The sequence below is a fragment of the Acanthisitta chloris genome, unplaced genomic scaffold (assembly GCF_000695815.1).
Source record: "Acanthisitta chloris isolate BGI_N310 unplaced genomic scaffold, ASM69581v1 scaffold8169, whole genome shotgun sequence".
In the NCBI taxonomy this organism is placed as follows: Eukaryota; Metazoa; Chordata; class Aves; order Passeriformes; family Acanthisittidae; genus Acanthisitta; species Acanthisitta chloris.
In genome coordinates this window covers 4027-23764 of record NW_008689753.1, presented here as the reverse complement: position 1 = coordinate 23764, position 19738 = coordinate 4027, and the positions used below count along the sequence as shown (strand labels likewise).

Here is a 19738-nt window from a genome sequence, read left to right as displayed (position 1 = left end):
GGGGGGGGGGGGGGGGTAGGTTTGGTTTTAATCACTATTCTGAGAGCTTTACTTCACAAGGTTATGCTTAGGAAGCACTTTTCAAGCAGGATGGAGTTTGTTCCCTCGCCTCAGCCTGCGGAATGCAGTCCCCAGATTTCTTCCTTCTTTTTGTTTATATGCTAGCTTTGCAGAGAGGGGAACCTTGGGTGCACCAAACTCAAAGAGAGCTGTAGCTTGTTGGTGTAAGTATCCAACCTGAGGAGTTCAGGCATAGGGACAGCAGAGCTGCCGGGTGCACACCAGCCCCAGTATACAAATAGCCTTCAAAATGCTTAGCGTTCAGATTTCCCTGTCATCTGGTGTGGCATGTTCAGTAATATCTCACTGCATGGGCTAACCAGTATTTGTGCAATTATCTCAGGGACTCTGGCTGTGAAAACTTGCAGTGGGCTTGTTCCTTTACTCCCCCAAGCTATGAAAACAAATTGCTCTTCTTTTGGATTGAATTCCATTCCCACTTCATTTTGTTGCTGCTCCTCCTGTGTGTTTCCCTCTCATCTATTTTCCTCTGCTTTATGCCTGTCCAGGCTCTTTCTGTACTCATGTTGATTATTAGCTGGAGTAGTCTGTGTGCATATATTCTATATATTACTTTATGATAAAGTTTTGAACTAAAATCTCAGTTGTTCTAGCTCTAATGATAACAGGGTCAAAGAGAACCATTTAAGAACAACTATGTCTGAAAATGCTTGGAGGAAATTACATTCTTGCCCTGACACTGATGTTGTCTCTGAAAAGCTACTGGCAAAATAGCACAAGTCTGTTGAAGCCTTTCAGTACAGCTCTGTTCCCCCAGACAGTGAAAAACGTTGCTTTGATCCATGTAAATGAAGGAACTCACTTGGAGACCTCTTCTGACTCTTTGGTCACCAATGAGTTTGGAAGAGTTGTTAAAGATTCATCGTGTACTTAGGTCTGGTACACTTCATTGCACATTAAAAATTTGATGAACTCATTTTTGGGAAGAATGTAGAAGTCAAAGGAAAGAGGTGGGAGGGAAACACCTTTTGCTTCTTGCTACTAAGAAGACTTAATTCTGAAGTGAGGGGAATAAGGTTTGATGACAAATGGTGTGTTACTGTTAATAGACTAACAGGAAGATCTCCCTCCCTCTGAGTGAAGGGATGTTAATGACTCATTACAGTTTGTTTAATGGGAATTGGAATTTATTGTGGTATCTGGTGGCATCCATCTTTCAGTTCTTTGTCTGTTTTGATAAGGGAAAAATCCTGTGCTGCTGCATCCAACTCTGTTCCTCCTTATAAATAAGCTGCATATCTTTCAAAGCTATCAATTACTCTCTGTTTGTCAGTTTTATAAACTGGAAAAGATTAGCGGGAAGAGGAAGGGAGGGTTGCAGTGTTGTGTGCAGGGCCCCATGGCATCAGGGAGGTGTCCAGCTGCTCCTGCTGAGGGCTGGATGTGGAAGGTGGACAGGAGGACACCCCACCAGGGCACTTCCCTGCTGCTGCCTCCACACCTGCAGCTCCTGCCCTAAACTCTGCGTGGACACAGGTGTGAGGAAACACCCACACAAGGCACTGCCATGTTCTCTGGGCCTGGGGAGCTGATTTTGTTAGTGGTTGAAGAATGATATCTTCTGCTGGGCTGCAAGTGGTGCCCTTGAAGAGCTGTCCTCCTGGTTAGCACCACCTCAAGAGCCTAATAGCAGAGATCCTCCTTTGCATCTGCAGCTCCCTTGGTCAATCACAGGGTGCCAGCTGCAGTGCTTTTGGGGCCATGAGTTGCCTCTGCCCCAAACACTGAAACCAGAAGAGGTAGCTTAGTACAACATCTCTAGTTTCCTTCATCTCTCCCTTAGCAGACTTCTAGAAAGTGATGGGTGTGGGATGCCTGCCATCCAGGCACACAAAGCTAAGGGAATGAGAACAGCTATCTAGAGCTGAATGACCTCAGCACCTAACATATTTTTGAAACACATATGTACACCTGAACGAGGCCAAGGCACCTCTGCTCAGAGATGTCCTGAGCTCTGAGACCTCCTCCCACTGTCTGTAATGATGGCAGGTGTGTTTCTTGTGCCACCTGAATTTTTCTTTTGACACATCATTTAATGTACTCCCAGTTCTTACAGAAGCCTTTCTCATAATTTCCAGTAAATTCACAAGGCGTTTGTTACAATGGAAGATACAAGATAGACCTGCTGGGATTAACCTAGACAACATGCACTTGGCTGAACCACAGCACTGAATTTTTCCCCTGGATATTCTAAGACTTCTTTGAATGCTGCAAATTAGCATTTCACTTAGGCTGATAGTAGCAATAGGGGATGAGTGATGTTAATATTTGAAACTTCTGTGGTAAATCTAATTTTCAGGTTTGCATGTCAAAGCTTAGCATGTTCTGAGGCACTTAAAACTGACATACAGATGTTGTAGTTACAATTTAAAAGTGTGGCACGTCTCAGCATTTCATGGCCCTGATATACAAACATTACAGGGTTAAAACCAGTGAATTCTAATGGTATGGTTTTGGTGGTATGATGTTATGCCTCTTCTGAATAATTAGTATATGATAGAACAAAGCAATATCACCTCAAACTGTGATTATGACCCATCAGCACTTGAAAAACAATTGGTTTTACAAGAGTATGTTTACTTTTTACCTCAGATTTTACTGGAAGGCTGTGGGCAGAGTGAAGCATGTCCAGATTATGCTCTCATCTCCAAGTATCAGTAAGCAGTCCTAAAGGTGGTGTGAGAGCAGGAGCTGGGTGGGACAGCAGCAATCTGCTGAAGTGGCAAAGTAGTGTCCTATCAAATTCATTAGGTTCCAAAATGGCTAGAAGCAGTAGGCTTTGATTAATCAGTTCTGTGTGCTGAGTGAAATTTGTAGGTGATGAATCTCCATGGAAATGTTTCAAGGAAAAGCCCTAGATTAAGTCTCCATTCATAAGCTCTGAAAAAAGGCCAGGGAATGCAGTTCTGGAGCACTGTTGGTCCAATATATTTGCATCCATGTCCAAAATAATTTACCAGGGATTCTGCAGTCCTCGATTTGCTGGCTGTTAGGAGAGTTACCATATGTAAGGCATAATGTATCAAATTAATCAAATAATTGATTTTTAGCAAAACAAAGAGTAGCAATATCCTCTCCCAGCATGGGCTGCCTGTAAGTGAATATTCCAGAATACTGTGATTTTTATAAAGACAACTTGGGTAAATATCTATTAATTCAAACTATATTTTTTCATGAAGCAACTGTAATGAATGTGCCTCAAGTCACAGAGCTAGTTGCAAGCAGATCTGCAATGGAAAACATATGCCAGATTGCACCTGTGAAGGATCCCAGCAGGCAGTAACTGCTGTAAGCTGTGTGCAGGACAGTTCTGTGTTGTGGTGAATTGTCCATGGTAAACTACCAGAGTTCAATCAATTAAAAGTCCTAAAAGAACAAAAAAGACCCTCAGTATGTGTCTTGTACTCCCCTGCAGTAAGTCAGCTATCCTAATCCCCTCACTTTCGGGCTGCAGGAGGAGCCTCCCGAGCAGCTTAGGCACCCCACAGGAGTGGGCTGGCAATCAGAAGGCAGAATAACTTCTTGGGGAGTTTTGAAAGCAACTTTGAAACAAATTTTAGATCTGAATGTGAACCTGGTGAAGGAAAAAGATGTTGATTTATTTCTAGAAGCAAGAAAAAAAATCTGGCTGTAGAATTTCCTGTCTTCTGAGATCCATGTTACTGTCTCACTTCGGCGCTTTCTTCCAGACAGGTGTGTAATCACACGGTAGAAATTTCAGCAGAAGTTAGGCTTCCCATTTCATTTGAAATTGGTATTCTCAGATCAGATAAGACAAGACTATGGACAAGAAAAATGAAATGCTACAGAGAACTCTAGAATTTCTTACCTACACTGCCAAGTCCAAGTGATGGGGTTTTGATAAGGAAACAGATTTTTGAAACACGTAAACAGAGAGCAGAACAGGACCCAAAAGAGGACTCCAAGGACACTTGGAAATAACTGGTGCATTGCACATAACACACAGCAGCATTTGAAGCAGCATAAGAACCATTAAAGACCAATGCCTTATAGCAACACAGTGCTATAGAAGCACAGAGACATCTGATCCTCTGGTAGGATTTTTTTGGGGGAGGTGGTAAGAGCAAACAGGAATGGAAAGTACAAGAGAGGTTTTTGTCAATGAGCTGCCTGCTGCTACACAATGACCTGTGGCATTCATTGAATCAATCATATAACCTTTCCTCGTAAAATGTTCATTTTCTTTAAAATTCCAGTTATGAGGTTACATCCTTATTTTTATTGAGATGTAAAACTAGTAATGCATTATTTGTTACAAGTATTCTGTTTATGCCATATAAAAGAATGGATCATACCTTAGGCAAAACATTTCTTAGCACTGATACTTTAGAAATGAAGGTTTAATGAGGGCTTAGATTAAAATCTGACTCTCCTGAAAACTATGGAAGAACTTTATGCAAGAAAGCAAATAACATGTAACAAAACCACTCTCTTCCCATATACTCACAGGAAAATGTAAATCTTTCCATAAATGGAATAAACAATACTCTGGGGATACTCAGGAATGCTTATAGTGGTTAGTTTTTAACAAGATACAATAAAGCATTGTATAGGGATAATATTCTTGCAGAGTCAATGGACATGAAAGTAAAAAGGGCTGAGTCGTGGAGAGGCACAGCTAAACATACACCAGGTACCTTTAAAACCCTTTGGTTATCTGGGTTACACTTCTGGATGCAAAACATCAAATTTACTGTACCCTCACCTCAGCGGTACCAGAAATCTTTTGTTACCAGGGTAACAACACTATATCCTGCCCTTCATAAGCACACGATCAAAGGGACTATCCAATTTCCACCCACTGTGTGCAGGCTGCCAATTTAAATATTTACTACCCCTCAAACTGGCCAGCCAGGAACACAGCAGCAGAGAGGGGTATGAACCACGTATGTACTGCCACTGACCTGGGACATGGTCTGTTTTCTGGAAAAGGGACAAGAGAAATTTGAAGTGAACAAGCTGTGGCTACACTAGTAGAACAGTTTACTATGTGGCCTAAAAAAACAAACATAAAACAACCCCACCCCAACCAAAAGCCATTTACAACTATGCTGCAGTAAGAACATGGCTTCAGTAATGTGTCGGAGAACTGTCCTTGATCTAAAAGCCAACCATTTGAGCTGTATTGTTTCATTATAGAACAGGAATTCATTCAGCCATTAAGTATTCATTTCCTCTAAAATGCTGTTGTTCTAAGTGCCTTCAATGGTTAGTCATTACATAACCAGAGTCTTTGAAATGTGGTATAAAACTGAGCAAATGGGAGAAACCAGGGTTATGTTTGGTTTTTTAACTTGTCTTGCATGCTCTGCCTTCACAAGGTAGAAAAATCTCAGGTGTGCCCTGCTAAATGCAAACGAGGCACATCTCATAATCTTATTCAGAACATACACCAACAAATATATGAGGCTAGTTCTAAAGATTATTTTTTTCTATTTTTATTTTCCTGACTAGTAGAATGTAGTGGCCAGAAAGGTGCTAGGAAAATAAATGGTTTTTATTTTCTTTTTCAACTAGGTTGAACATAATAAACTCAACACATGCCACAATTTCCTCACCTAGTCTGGCTTTGTACTGAGAATAAGCTAGTCTTCCCTATGGTAAATGCACAGATGCATTTAGATTTGCTCCCAGCATTCTGTTCTCAGGATTCTAGGTATCAGTGTCTTCATCTTTCCAAGTCCATGCTGCTTTTTGCTGCCGTTTTTGGTTTCAGTCCAATTTGTTAATATCCTTGTCATAGCACAGTGTCCAGGACTTAACAGTAACCCAGCTGTGGCCTCACAACTGCTGAACAGTTGTTGTAGTAATATAATTTCTGTGCAGAACTTCTAATTGTAGCTCTCATGGTAGGAGATTCACATTCAGTTTATAAACATGTCAAATCTGTAATTAAACTTTAAAGGAATTTAGTACTTGGCTCTTACCTATGGGTTTGAGAGCTTCTTAGAACCGTAGGAGAGAGAAGCAGAAAACTCTGTAGCAACTACTGTCCACCTCTAGTGTTTTCTTGCTTTTTTTCTTTTTTTTTTCAGTGCAAGCCATTGCATTTGACATTTCACTTATGCCTTTCATTCTTTTGTAGAGTGCTACAAAAAGCACTTTATATGCATATGCTAGTTCAAACACATTTTTCTTTTCACTTTATCCTTCCCCTGGAAAAAACACTCCCTGTGTTTTAAATAGCTTTCTGGAAGAAGGAATACCAATGTGTTCTTCCAGCTCGTTATGGAATACACTGGGCTTAGAATTGTTTCTTACCAATTCTACTCACCTTTAATGTTTTAGTAATTAAATTTATGCTGTGGTTAATTGTGGTACTGTCTGCTGCAAGGAGCTGCTTAAGGTTGTTAGCAGGAAAGCTAAAAGAGCTGAAGTCACTTAGAAAGTTCACAATAGATAGTTGACATATTTTTGCACGTTGTCAGCTAGTGCTCTCCTAAGACCAGAGACAGCATGAGCGAACGTAGGAGGAAACAATACATCTGCAGACACTGGCAGACAGCATTGCTTGCCAAATTTGGCCACAGTTCCTTTAGATAAATAATTTCTCAGTGACGTGCTGTGTTGAAATTATATAAACAGCAAAAATTACTAAGACCTAGGCCCCAGGGTCTTGTGGGTTTCAAGGTTTTCTGCAATCAGTATTCTGACATCTGCAAATATTTTTCCTTAACAGCTGATGCCAGGAATGGAACAACATTACCATCACTTTCTATGTAGTCAAGATTTTGAGTATATTGACACATTGTCTCTTCAGTCCCAGGCCTGGTCAGGACCTTTGCACTGTCATAACCACCAGCTCATATGAGAAGGCTTATACAAAAGTTAGCAAAGCAGCAATGTTTTCTCAGAATGGCCTGTAACCTCTTATAGCAACAACTCCACTAGCATTTGAAGAAATATACATGGAAAAACACTGTATTAAGTTTCACCCTCCAGAATTATCAAGGGTTTTAGAGAAACTTCTGCTGAACATAATATAGCTTACCTCACACAGTGAATGTACAGTGTTATTAAGGTGGATTCTCCTACTTAGAACCAGACAATAACTAGCTTCTAACTCCATGGTAAGACTCACTTGATAATTAAGATACTTCCACTGTGGCAGTCATACATACTTGAGCTATCTGAAAAGTGTCTTCAAACACTGTGGAATTTATGCAGCAAACCAGTGTACATGATTCTCCCCGAACAGAAGCATCCCACAGGAAAATCCTACCTGACTAATTTTTATAGAAGCATCTCTAGACAAGCTTCTGAAGTTATAAAACCAAATCATTTATTGAACAGCTATCTTTTAAAAATTCAGTTTCCATAACGGAAATCAAACCTGTGTCTATCACACGAGACACGCTGAAGGCTGCAGCTGTTGAATATTGACAGTTAGCCATAGCACTGAGGAAACATGGGCTGTGCAAAATGAGTAATTGCATTTATTACTATTACCTAAGAGGGAAAGGCCAGACAGAAACAGAAATGCATTTTTACAAGTTATGCTTTTCTTTGAATAATACAACCCCCCAGCACTTGACCTGTCCTCTAGCAACACGCCCAAAGTTAATATACTGTTCTCTGAAAATAGTCTGAACAAAATTAACACTTTGTTCCATTTCCAATCCCCCATGTACTAAACAGGAACAAAGCAGAGATATGCAAGTATGGAAAAAGTCTCTCAAAAGCACTTTCTTATTTCAGTCATACCTTAAGGCAAATTGGTAAATTTTAAGGGAATATCTCGAGAATTAAGCATAGAGCTTATGAAACTCTTTTTCTTTGTTGTTTTTGATCAAAGTTAACTTTTTCAGAGAACAGGTATGCACAGCAATAACCCCTCAGAAGTGTCAGGGTAAGACCATGTTAGTGATGTTTATGTAACTTTTACATCTGCAAGTATTTCTTAAACTGACATCTGCAGTCTAACTGTACAAGATAAAATTTCAGTAGTTCTGAGCACACTGTGATGTTACTTCAGTGAGTGTAAATGTTGAGGGCAACAAGGTAAAACTACCTCAGTATCTCATTTCCACAGAAATCATATGAAAGGAATTAAAGAATATGGTATGTTCTCAGAGTCTTATGTCTTTAAAAAAAGGGTGCAGCAAAGCCTCTTTTGCAGTTATTCTTGTTGCAGGGTTTAAGTCTAGTAGCTTATCAAGTAGGTCATATGCTTCATCAGGAACCTGATCCCATCCTTTCATGTCAGTTGCCTTGGTTTCCAAAGCACCATCACCTTCCTCAAAGCTCTTTAGGTCCTGAGTTTGTTTTCCAAGTGTCTCAGGAGCACAGGGCTTGTCTACTGCAACTGGCAAAGCTGAGCCATTTTCAGATGTGCTGGGCACTTCCTCCTGGGATCTCTTACAGCTGCTATTTGTTCCTCTCAGCTTCTCACAGAGAGTTCTTAAGTTTTGAGATGGGACAACTTGAGTACACACAACTGACTTACCTAGAGGGGAAAGAGATGTACAGTAAGGCACATTTTATTAGATTTTCAATGCAGCTGTAACTTCTAAGTTTGTTTCAGAGAAACTTCATGTCTTGAAGTGTAGCCAGCATGAAAAACACCTCAAACCTAGCAAAGAACCCAGTGCACACCCACACCTCCAAACCAGCCAGGCTGTGACAGCAATAGGCCCAGCAAGTCAAAGGGTTATTGACTCAGTTCTGCTCAGATCAAAGCAGTTTGGGTTATGTGAAGTTACATAGTGACAGGTTGTCAGCCACCTTGTACACCATCTTTTTGCATTTCACCAGCATTTTAACAGAACCAAGGAAAATTAGACACCCTGACTTTTATGCCTTTGTCTGGACAATGAAAACTGATGCTCAGCTACACTTCCAGGTAGCAGGTGTTGCAGCATTTGGGCTGCAAGCAATTAGGGGAACGGTTATTTTGGGGTTTTGTGGTGGTGGTTTTGTGTTTTTTAAACAGGCCAGCTGTTGGGTTTGTTAGTTTTTTTTACTAGCACTTCTTGGGGTGGAGGAGAAAGCAAGGTTTACATCATGTGAATATTAAGTCACATTGACTTAAGCCTCCAGGACAAATTTTGCAGAAGTAGAGACATTGTCTCAAGAATTCTAACCAAATGCCAGTAGGAAACATCTAGTTGGCATATTTCACCTCAAGTAGCCCTGACTTAGCAAAAGGCAGTAGACAGGTTGGGAATCCTATGGCATGAAGTACCCTATACACACATTATAGAAGACAGAAGAATACAAAACTGTCTTAAAAATCTGTATATATATAGAGTAGTACTTTTAGTATTTTACATGCAAAAAGTGTGATTTACTTCTCCAAACCTAAAAATATATTTATATACACACAAAAAAATTATAGATTGTAAGTCACAGCATTAAATAACATTTTCCCCATAATTAAGGTTTGCATACCAAAAGTTCTAGCGGCCTGAATGGTTTCTCTGGATCCACGAACTGTCATGATTTGTGCCAAAGCAGTTAAATCATCACTTGCTTTGAAAAATGGATACCGTCCACTGAGCAGAGAAAGGAATATGATTCCTGCAGACCACATGTCAATTGCTGAAAGTGAAAGCAAATTTAGTAATAACTAAATTCACAATTTTATCACAAACAAAATCACAACTTTCTTGAAAAAGAAATTCTGATCTGAAAACTTTCCTTCAGAAAAAATTATGTTCTGAAGTACTTCCTGACTTTGGTCACAGACAATACTACAGCAAAGAGTGGAAATTACTATAATTAGATTGAAGAATAATTTCCTATGTTGATGCAGAAGGAGTGTTGAAGCTTTTCCATAGAATTTCTCTTATGAGTAATTCCATTAACTCTCTAAAGTTAAAACGTACCAAAACAATATCTGAAGTTGTTTTACCCAGGAAGATGAGAGGGTGCAAATAAAAGGGCTAGTTTTGATACTTTTTATTTCATATGAAGAAAACCTTATATAAGGGTCATAAATAAAAAACAATTCACAAATGAATAAAAATCTGAATTTTTTGGGCCTGAGGCTGCCACAGTTAGGCAGTACCAAGAAATGTATCTAACTATGAACTTTGTTCCTCTCTAATATGAAATCTCTTGACAAGATAGGCTGTTTAAAAAACCATAATAGGTAGAAGTTATTCATCACTTTCATTGTGTTATGAAGAGTACAGAGAGTACTCTGGGGATAGACGCCAAAGTGTGATGGAAAGTTAGTACTGAAAGTTACAAGAATACCTGTTTGCCATAATTTTTTGGCTCACTAAGGTGCACATTTTGAGAGATGGCAAGGAAAGTGAAGGAGAGTTTGAAGGATTCTCAAACTCTGAAGACAAAAATTAAGTTAGGAAAGAAAGGCATAGTTATCCTACTCCTCTTCAAAAAAATAAGTAGCAATATAGGCAGTAATTAATTTGGACATTTTAATTAGAAACACTGTTAGTATTAAGTTGACTTCAGTTGCAAAACCAGATTTCGTCTTTCGTTAAAAAATAAAGATCCAAGTTAACCATTTGGCAAAATTTAGAGTGGAAAACTTTTCTACCTTCTGCATAGTTCCTCTTGAAAAATTGTAGTATTACTGTGTCACTGCTGAAAAGAAACTGTCTGTTTGAGAGGTTGTGCATCACCCCAAGTATGCAGTTGGGTAAGCTGGAGTAACCAAGGTCAAGATCTTTAAAAAGGTTTAATTATGTAACTCTTGCCGAACTTAATAGCCATTATATGTCTGAATCCTAGTAAATCCTGGTCCTACAATTCTGGTAGAGCTGTGATCATCAGCAGACTGCAAGATCCTGTGGAATGACATCAAAATCCTGATTACTCCCTGTGTTTTTGTCTACTTATCCAGCTAATGAAGAAGGGAGAGCAGAGGGACAAACCAAGGGAAAGCATAACTGGACCTGTGCAGCATCAGCTTGGGAGTATAGGTTGTATTCCCTGCACTGTGAACCTGGGCCAGATGTGCTATGGTTGCTCTGGATAGATACATCTGGATCCAGCTGGTAAATTGGTCTCAGCACAGAGACCAGAACTAGAAGTAAGACTGGCAGGAATACAAGGAAGTGACTGCAGCAGTCCCAGATGGAAGTAGTTAAGAATATTTGTTAGCTCAAATACAGCATAACATCATCAATATTAGTATGAATCTACTCAGTTCTAATTAAGGCCTTTGTTGAGATACTACAGGAGCTCAGCACCGCTGAATCTTATTAACTAGTTTCTATCACTAAGAAATTAAAATCTTAGTAAGGAAAAATTATGACATTTACAGACCAGATATTTAAGAACTAGCAAAAAGAAAAAACTCTGATAAAAAAAATTAAAATCATTAAACAGTGCTTTCTGAAACACATGGGCAATTATACCATTAACTATACCTGCTGTGACAGCAAAGTATATGTGACAATCTGTCTAGAAAAGTCTAAAGTATGTCCTCTCCCCAAGATTTATTCAAGATTGTTCCTGAATAAATAAGAAAAAAAACTTGATAAAAATTACAACTTTTTTTTCTTTGAAAATACATTGCATTGAGCTCCTGCATATGGCACCACCCCTCAAATGAATAGAGACATATCCAACTTTCAAACACAGGAAAAATATTCCTGACTTGTTCTTCTTCCAAATAATAAAATCAGGAAATGCTTGATAAGTGCTAGAAGGGATGAAAAAATGAATTGACATGTTAAAATAATCCTCCCATTAAAAAGTCAACAAAATATGCATAAATGAGTTTGATCAAAATGTGCAAACAGGAATTTGTTTCAGTCTGTTGTGCAGTACCTGTGGTCTGATTGGGGCACTTTGTTAGTACTTCTGGTGCTCTGAATCCAGGTGTTCCTGCTCTGGGAGCAACTTGTTGACGCCTTGTAATAAGAGACAAATGTAGTTAGAATATAAAAATTGATAAGTTCTAATCCTAATAATGCTTAATATTATTTTTAGCATATACATGTATAAGATGTGTAAAGAGCCTGACTCTGCTTTATCTAAGTTTTACAGAAGTTTGAAGCATCTCATAATTATCTAGCATGAAATCATGATGCATAAGGTAATAGCCTTATTATATTATCACATTTTTATTATATTGTCTAGCATAATACCAGAGAAATACTTACTGCATACTTAACTCACAATGACTTTAGTTCCATCCAAAAACAGCATCATTTTTGTTAGATTAACTAAGAGGTGTGAGATGATCATTATTTCCAAAATAATGATTGGAGAAAAGGCAATAGTAGATCACAATCAAAACTAACTGCAGAGGGATGGAACTGAAGTGAGCTACCAAGATTCTCTAACATGAGACACTGGAATAGGTTCCCCAGAGAAGCTGTGGCTGCCCCATCCCTGGCAGTGTTCAAGGCCAGGCTGGATGGGGCTCTGAGCAGCCTGGTCTAGTGGAAGGGGTCCCTGCCCATGGCAGGAGGGTTGGAACTAGATGATCTTTAAGGTCCCTTCCAACCCAAACCATTCTGTGATTCTGCTATTTTTTTAAGTGAGCAAATACAAACCAGTCATGTTTCCTTTTTCTTCTGCATTTCATTATTCCAGAATCCCAACTGTTGGCATGATTTAGGTCTGTAAGATAACTACTGATGACAGATTGATGTATTGTCTTTTCTAAGTGGGGTAATTAACTCAAACAATTTTGTACAGCACATGCAGGTGAGTAATTAAATACAAAAAAAAATCATTAACAGTGAATCTTCCTTACTGCAGAGAACAGTGAACCAATTATTCCACAAATTCCGTGAACTACTCTTGCTTAAAAAGAGCATACTCCGTGTTTTAAGGGTTGCAGGGATCAAATGCTATCTTTCACCTACTAAATCAGCTGTCTAGTAAATCCAAGTTTCTGACCTTGCTAGCCAGCAGAGCAGACAATTTTACAACATTATCAAAGCAAATTACCTTGAAAGGCAAACACTGCAAACTCTATCCGTTGCGTAACAGTCACAGAGCAGGTTTGAGGGACAACCACTGGCAGCTTTCCTGGCTGCCCCATTGCTCACAGCTTTGGTAGAAATAGTCTTCTTCTTTGTTACCAACTTCCTAGATGGAACATCTATCATCTTTGATTGTTTTATGAGCTGCAATGTAGATATTTTAGAGAAGGTGACATATTTAAGAAGCTTCCCTTTATATATAGATAGGACAGTTCCTGAAAGACTAAGACTGAAGAGGTGCTCATGAGCAAGATGCTGCAGTTTTAGGAAAGAAGACAGCAACTTTTTAAACAGGATCACAACATCTACAAATAGACACTAGAGCTCCAGAAGATATTTTTCAGTGTTTACTAAAGAACAATATATATTAAATATTCGGAAGTTACAAGACAAGCATTTTTCAAGTTAGGATAATGTTTCAAGAATTTTTTTGGCTCAACATGAGAATTTAAAAAAAGAATATGAAATGCCACAACAAAACATAGACACTAACACTAATTCTACAAAAAAATACTGTTGATCAAACCCTCTAATTGAGTTGGAGTTTCCCCCCTTGTCAGATTAAATTCTAAGTACCAAAAAGCAGTTACAAGTTTTACCCTCAGCTTCAATGCAAAATAAAAAAACCAAAGAAGTTTCATGACGTGAGTATACCTTAGTTGCACAGATTAATTTAGCATCCAAACAAGATCAGCTAGGGAGACAGCTATATAGCTAGTCGTTTAAGACTTTCAAAAGGGATTGAAACAGAAATGAAAAATTCTTCAAGCCTTTTAGCAAAGAGACACTTAATAATCCACTCAAAACCTTTTAGTTCCACAGCATCCTGGAGCAGTGTCCAGTCTTACAGAACAACCAGTTCTATAATCTTTCAAATATGTAACAGATTGCTCCTACTGATGAGTCATACTTCTTACTTTTGTACTTGAGTTCGCCTGGTATGTGGAACTATGGACATTGAAATTCCTCTCTCCAAAGACAGAGCGCTGGACAGAACGGTGCACAGAGTCCTCCTACAATGCCAACAAAAAGGACAATAAGGATCCCATCTAACACACAGTCAGCTGGATACTGACAGTTCAAAAAAAAAAGTGTGAAATGACATAAAACAGGAACAGCTGCATTTAAGTAATTTTCAGGCATCAGTTTACTGTGAAGGAAGAAAACATGGTCTAGACAGAACAGCAAACATGCTTACAAAACGAATCACACCTCAGAAGTGCCCCAAGGCAATCTGAATGCAGTCTGTACTGCACTTGTTATGCAACTAAGTAATAAACATAGATGAATAATTATTGGCATGGGGAGGAGTTTCACTGTACATGTCTCTTAAGCAAAGATTTAAGGCTGTCTAAATAATAACCCATGCTAGGGTTTTATACAGCCTTTGGCACTGTATTATATCTAACAGATAATGATGAAGCCAACAGAGTAAGTAAAAGCAGCCCCTTCACTCTAAACACTGCGATGCTGTGCATCCCCCTGGGGCCCTGCAAGCTGTGCACTCACAGCCTCTGTGTAAGTATTGCATCTCCCCCTATTGGGTGAAGGAATACATTAAACATGCAACAACAGTAATGAAAAGAACTGTGAACCTTTCCTCCTCTTCCTTCTTTAATCTGTACTTTTGAAAGTGAGCTGGACCTTCCGTCAGCTGCTTTCGAGGCTGATTGTTGAGCTATCTGTTTAGGTGCTGTGACACTGACAGAAACCCCACTTCCCAAGGCTACAGTGGGATTGTTTTGCAAGCAACTTCCCTGCTGGTCTTCAGACTGGGCAGTTTTGAGAAGTTCAATTTTTGTATCAGGGGTTCCTTGTGCCAAGCCAAAATCTACCAAGGCATATCTGAAAGAGACAAATTCAGAGTCAGGAGTCATAAAGTATCCATCAATCTGTTCAATTTACTATTCATCACTTGTTTACTTCTCTTTTTTCCACATTTTATTCAATATGTTGCTTATCTGTGCTGTTGCCAGAATCACAGCCCCATTTTCCTCCTTCTTCTCCTATTGCTCCATCTTACCTATCCCCTCAATATTTTTACCCTATAGCACTTCACTGTTTCTTGTCTCAAAATACTTTCTCCAATGGTGGTAAAAAAGTATTCCCAACAACTCCTTTCTGGGCTTTTTCTAATCCTACAGCTCCAAACCTTCAGCCAACAGTCAAGCACAAGTGACTTGACCCTTGCAGGATTCCCATGAGCAGAGGACAAATGCAGCAGTAAAGACAGACAAGACTAACAATGCTGAAAATTTTGACAGACTTCTGACAAATACTACTGGAATTTACTTCAGTCTTCAACCAGGTAAGACTACATTAGTTCACACTTCAGATCTGTCATTAAAAGAATTATTTTTTGCTTCAACCTGTGCAGAGACAATCCACCTGCTTCTGGATCTCAAACTCAACCCTATGGCCTCCACGTAATCTCCACAAAGTGGAGATTAAGACTCTGATAAATGCTGGAAGAGCAAAACAAAAGTACAAATTAATTTTGACAGACTAAAACAAAAAAATTTAAAAAAAATAAATCACTATTTCTCTAACTTTTAAGCTTGTGATTTGGCAAAATTCAGTTAAATCTCCCCTACAAATTTTCACTACATAGAGTTATTTAGGCTGGAAAAGACCTTTAAAATCAAGTCCAACTGTTCTCCCAGCTCTGCCAACTCACACTAAACCACGTCCCTAAACACTACATCTACAGGAATTTTACATCCCTCTAGGGATAGTGACTCAACTGCCTCCCTGAGCAGCCTGTTTCAATGCTTGATAACCCTTTCAGTGAAGAAATTTTTCCCAATATCCAATGCAAACCTCCCCACGTGCAACTTGAGGCCATTTCCTGTCATCGCTTGTTACTTGGGAAAAGGGACTGAAATGCACTCTGCTACAACCTCCTTTCAGGTAGTTAGAGAGATAAGGTCCTCCTTCAGCCTCATTTTCTCCAGATTAAACACCCCCAGCTCCTCTAGACCTGTGCTCCAGAGACTCCATCAGCTTCAGTGCTTTGCTTTGGACATGCTCCAGCACATCAGTCTTGACTGTACAGAGCACAGTACTCACAAATACAGCTACAGCACTGCTAACACCAAAACATTCTGTCCATTCCAGCTCTTCACAAAAACACAGTACCTCACTTTTTAGAGTCTTTCAATATTGTAACTTGCAGGCAAAAAAGCCAACCCTACCATTTATAAATATTGATTTATGGTAAGGTGATAACAGCTCAAATCCATCTATCTCCTCTCTATCAGTTTTACTCTATCAGCTATGAAAAAAGCACAAGTATCATTCCATGCACCACAAGTCACAATCAGCTTTCTTAGTAAAAAAACCCCTATTGATTTATTTTTCTCACTCTCATTTGAAAATGTAGTACTTTACTCAGTAGTAAAATCTTCATTTTTTCAGTTATTTGGCACTCTTTGAAGTAGATATTACATCAAGTAATAAATTCTCCTTCCCTCCTTAAATCTCTAAACGAAAAGTTTTACAAATAAAAAAAAATTTCATTTTTAGCTTTATTACTTAAGCACATGTTATGCAGCTGGAAGGAAAAAAAGCCTAAAAACCTAATTGACTCTTTTCTGCCAAGGCACACATCCCCAGTGAGATCACAGTATGGCCAGACTTACTTTTTCAGCTGCCTGTTGTAGAGGAAGTTACTGGGCTTGACGTCACGGTGAACAATGCCGAAGTGATGAATGCGCCTCAATGCTTTGAACAGGTTAAACATATATTCCCTCACTTCTTCAAAGGAAAGAGAATTCAGAATGTCCTGCAAGATTATTTGGATACTGTAATTTATAGAATCCTAGATTACAGAATAATTGTGCAATTGCTTTTTAATTAAAGGTTTACTACACATCAAAAGTGTAAGACTCACCAAGAAAGATTCATGTTCCAGATATGGCATAACAATAACCACATGATCATTCTTCCTAAAGCAATATTTAACTCCCATAACGTTATCTTGTCCCCTAGAAGAAAAGCAATGTCACTGAATAGACCACAAGATGGATGTTTAATTCCCTTTATTTCTTAAAAACTTCTGTCAGGATTTCTTTCATACTCTTAATTTATATTTGGACAGCAGCATTATCAGCAATCAGTAGTTGTGCTGCTGCTGCTGCTCATTGCTGTGTTCCATGTGAGCTCTGCGGTTTGCAATGAGGGCTCCACAGCTAATTTGTGGGGCCATGGTTTGTAGGTACTGCTGTAATTAAATCCAGGACCTAACCTTCATGATCCAGCTACTTTCAGAAGGTGCTACTCAGCACACTCTGGCAACAAATACTCATTCCTAGAACCACATTTTCTAATGAAGAGATTCTTTTTTCCAGGCATTGTAAAACTGGAATTTTTGTTACCACAGAGATACATCATGGAATTTCTCAGATGGTAAATAGAGCCCCCTCTGCAAACTGAGACAACCAGAAAAGGGAATCCATTACAGGTGAGACACTCCCTTTCTTATTTGCTCTTGATAAAAAGAATATATATGTCAGTGGTTACAAAAAAAAAAGCAAGCAAAGTGCCAAAATTTTGAATGAATAAATAAATACAGAACTGTGAGACAATATTCATCAGTTTAGTCCCGACAATCATAATTTTTCTGTTTATGTACCCTGCTACTGTGAGGCACTGAAGTTCAGCAGCAATTCGCAGAGGGTGGCTGGTTGGAATCAAGTGTTTCAGAGCCATTTTTTCCTCATATCCTGTTTGTAGTTGTGCTGTGGCCAAGTAAACAGAACTGAAAGTACCTGTAAACAAGGGAGAAAAACACTGTCTTCAACATTTTTAATTAGGTCAATGCAGATTTTTACAGAAGTGATCTAACTGTTCACAATCCTGCAGTACACTTGATACTACATCAAAAGCAGATTCTAGAAGAGAAAAACCCAGTTCCTTTTTTTCTGCTACTGAATTCAGTGATCTTGTATACAAGTTTTTTATGTCAGTAAAAATGCAAATATAACACTGTCTAACTTGCCTGGGACACAGAGCTCTTTGAATGTAAATTTCCTATCTTTGATTTGCTTTCTTGTTTAGGTAGCTTACTTTCATCTGACATCTAACTCCTCTCTACAATGTAAGGGGGCTATATAATGCTAATCTGGAAAGCACTGCCTTTGCTATTCAAAGCACTTCTGAAATTGCTACATTTTTCTTAATTCTTTACCTTATCTATAAAGAAAGGCTTCTCATATGATGTATAACTGTACTGTTTGTTTGCCAAGAGCAATTGCATGAACACAATAGACCCAGAGCAGAAATACTCCCCAGAAAGGGAGTATTCAGACTGCACCATGAGCTCACCCACCCATATAATTTTAAGGATATCCTAATATACCTCTTAGGAGGTTAATTTATCCTAATGATCTGAGATATCTGAACATACAAATTGAAGCTATTTCATAGGAATAAAGAATACAGATTACAGATTACTTTTGGTTACATTTTAAGCACTGTTTTGCATCATGCTACTTCAACAGTCTGTGAGTGCACATGTACACCAAAACACCAGCAAAAATTCTAAATACCTCTCCCAGTCATAAAAAAAAAAACAAACCCAGGAGATCCATGCATTCAGTAGAATTGATTACAGCAACAAGAGTTACCAAGTTGACCTAAGATGATGTTTTTAGTGGTGAGAACTGCTAAAATGAAAGTGAGTCCAGAGTGGAATCCTAAATTGAAGCTTGTTTCCTTGCTGAACTGCAAGTGGTATTTTTTTAAAAGCATTGTTTGCTCCCAATAGCAAAATCAGAGTACTATTCATAACCAGAAATGTTAATTACACTATCTTTTTTATGATAGGCAGAACTCCTTTATTTATTAGCTTTTTTTAATTTCATATTCCTGTGGGGAATGGAACTGGGGTTGTTGGCTGTTTGGGTTTTTTTTTTGAGACAAAACCTTTTATTTACCTAGCCTGCTGTCACAGGTGTTCCAGCACAAAACACACAAAACAATCCAGCTTCTTATCAACATCTTTGTTTAAAAAGTGTGGAGTGTCACAGAGCATTTCAGATGAGTAAAGTTCTAAAATGTGCTGAAATCCTACACTCAGAAGTACCTAAGAATCTATTTACAGTCACACCTGATGTTTATTGAAGGTATCTGCAGTAGTATCTGTTGAAGGCAAGGTGTGCAAAGTGTTCTAAACTTTGATATTGTATGTCTTCAAAAATAAAAAAAAAGTAGTTTTTTTTAAGTAAAGCAGCTACAACCTTTCAGCTTCCTCCTCCACCTCTGCCCAGGGGGTTTTAGTGAAAACAAAGCCAACTTAAGGAACACCAGATAAATATGTCAAAACACAGCTGCATATAAATAGATTTCTGATGTAAAGGAGAAAAAGAATGGAATATTGACACTTGTTTACTTGATTCTACCTCAGAAATTTTTTCTTGTCAAAATTTGAATGTGTTTTTTTAAAAGGATTTAATATACCAGATTTTCAATACAATATCTTGAAAGTGTTCCAAATTAACACACCTCTGTGCTCAGCAACATATCAAAATTCCTACAGAGACCAAGTCATAAGTCAAAAAGGCATTTGGCTTAAATTGCATATGTTGGGACCTTAGATTTTTACCTTTTAAGTCAGAAATGCCAAAACAAATCTAAATCTAAGCAAGCTAAAATGAAACATTTACCTTCTCCAATTTTTCCCTTAATTTTGAACACGTTTACAAGCTGTGGCACTGCTTCATAAA

General features: G+C 38.5%; 1 protein-coding gene across 1 annotated transcript in view; it reads right to left on the bottom strand.

Annotated features, from left to right (window-relative positions):
* Positions 1-8171: 8171 nt before the first annotated feature.
* The window catches only part of CDC7 (cell division cycle 7), a 14312-nt gene continuing 2745 nt past the window's right edge, over positions 8172-19738 (bottom strand). Inside the window, 10 exon segments of the mRNA XM_009081540.1 lie at positions 8172-8548; positions 9493-9642; positions 11848-11930; positions 12979-13157; positions 13931-14026; positions 14609-14858; positions 16655-16797; positions 16906-16999; positions 17647-17782; positions 19679-19738. Of these exon segments, the coding sequence (XP_009079788.1) occupies positions 8172-8548; positions 9493-9642; positions 11848-11930; positions 12979-13157; positions 13931-14026; positions 14609-14858; positions 16655-16797; positions 16906-16999; positions 17647-17782; positions 19679-19738 (1568 nt within the window).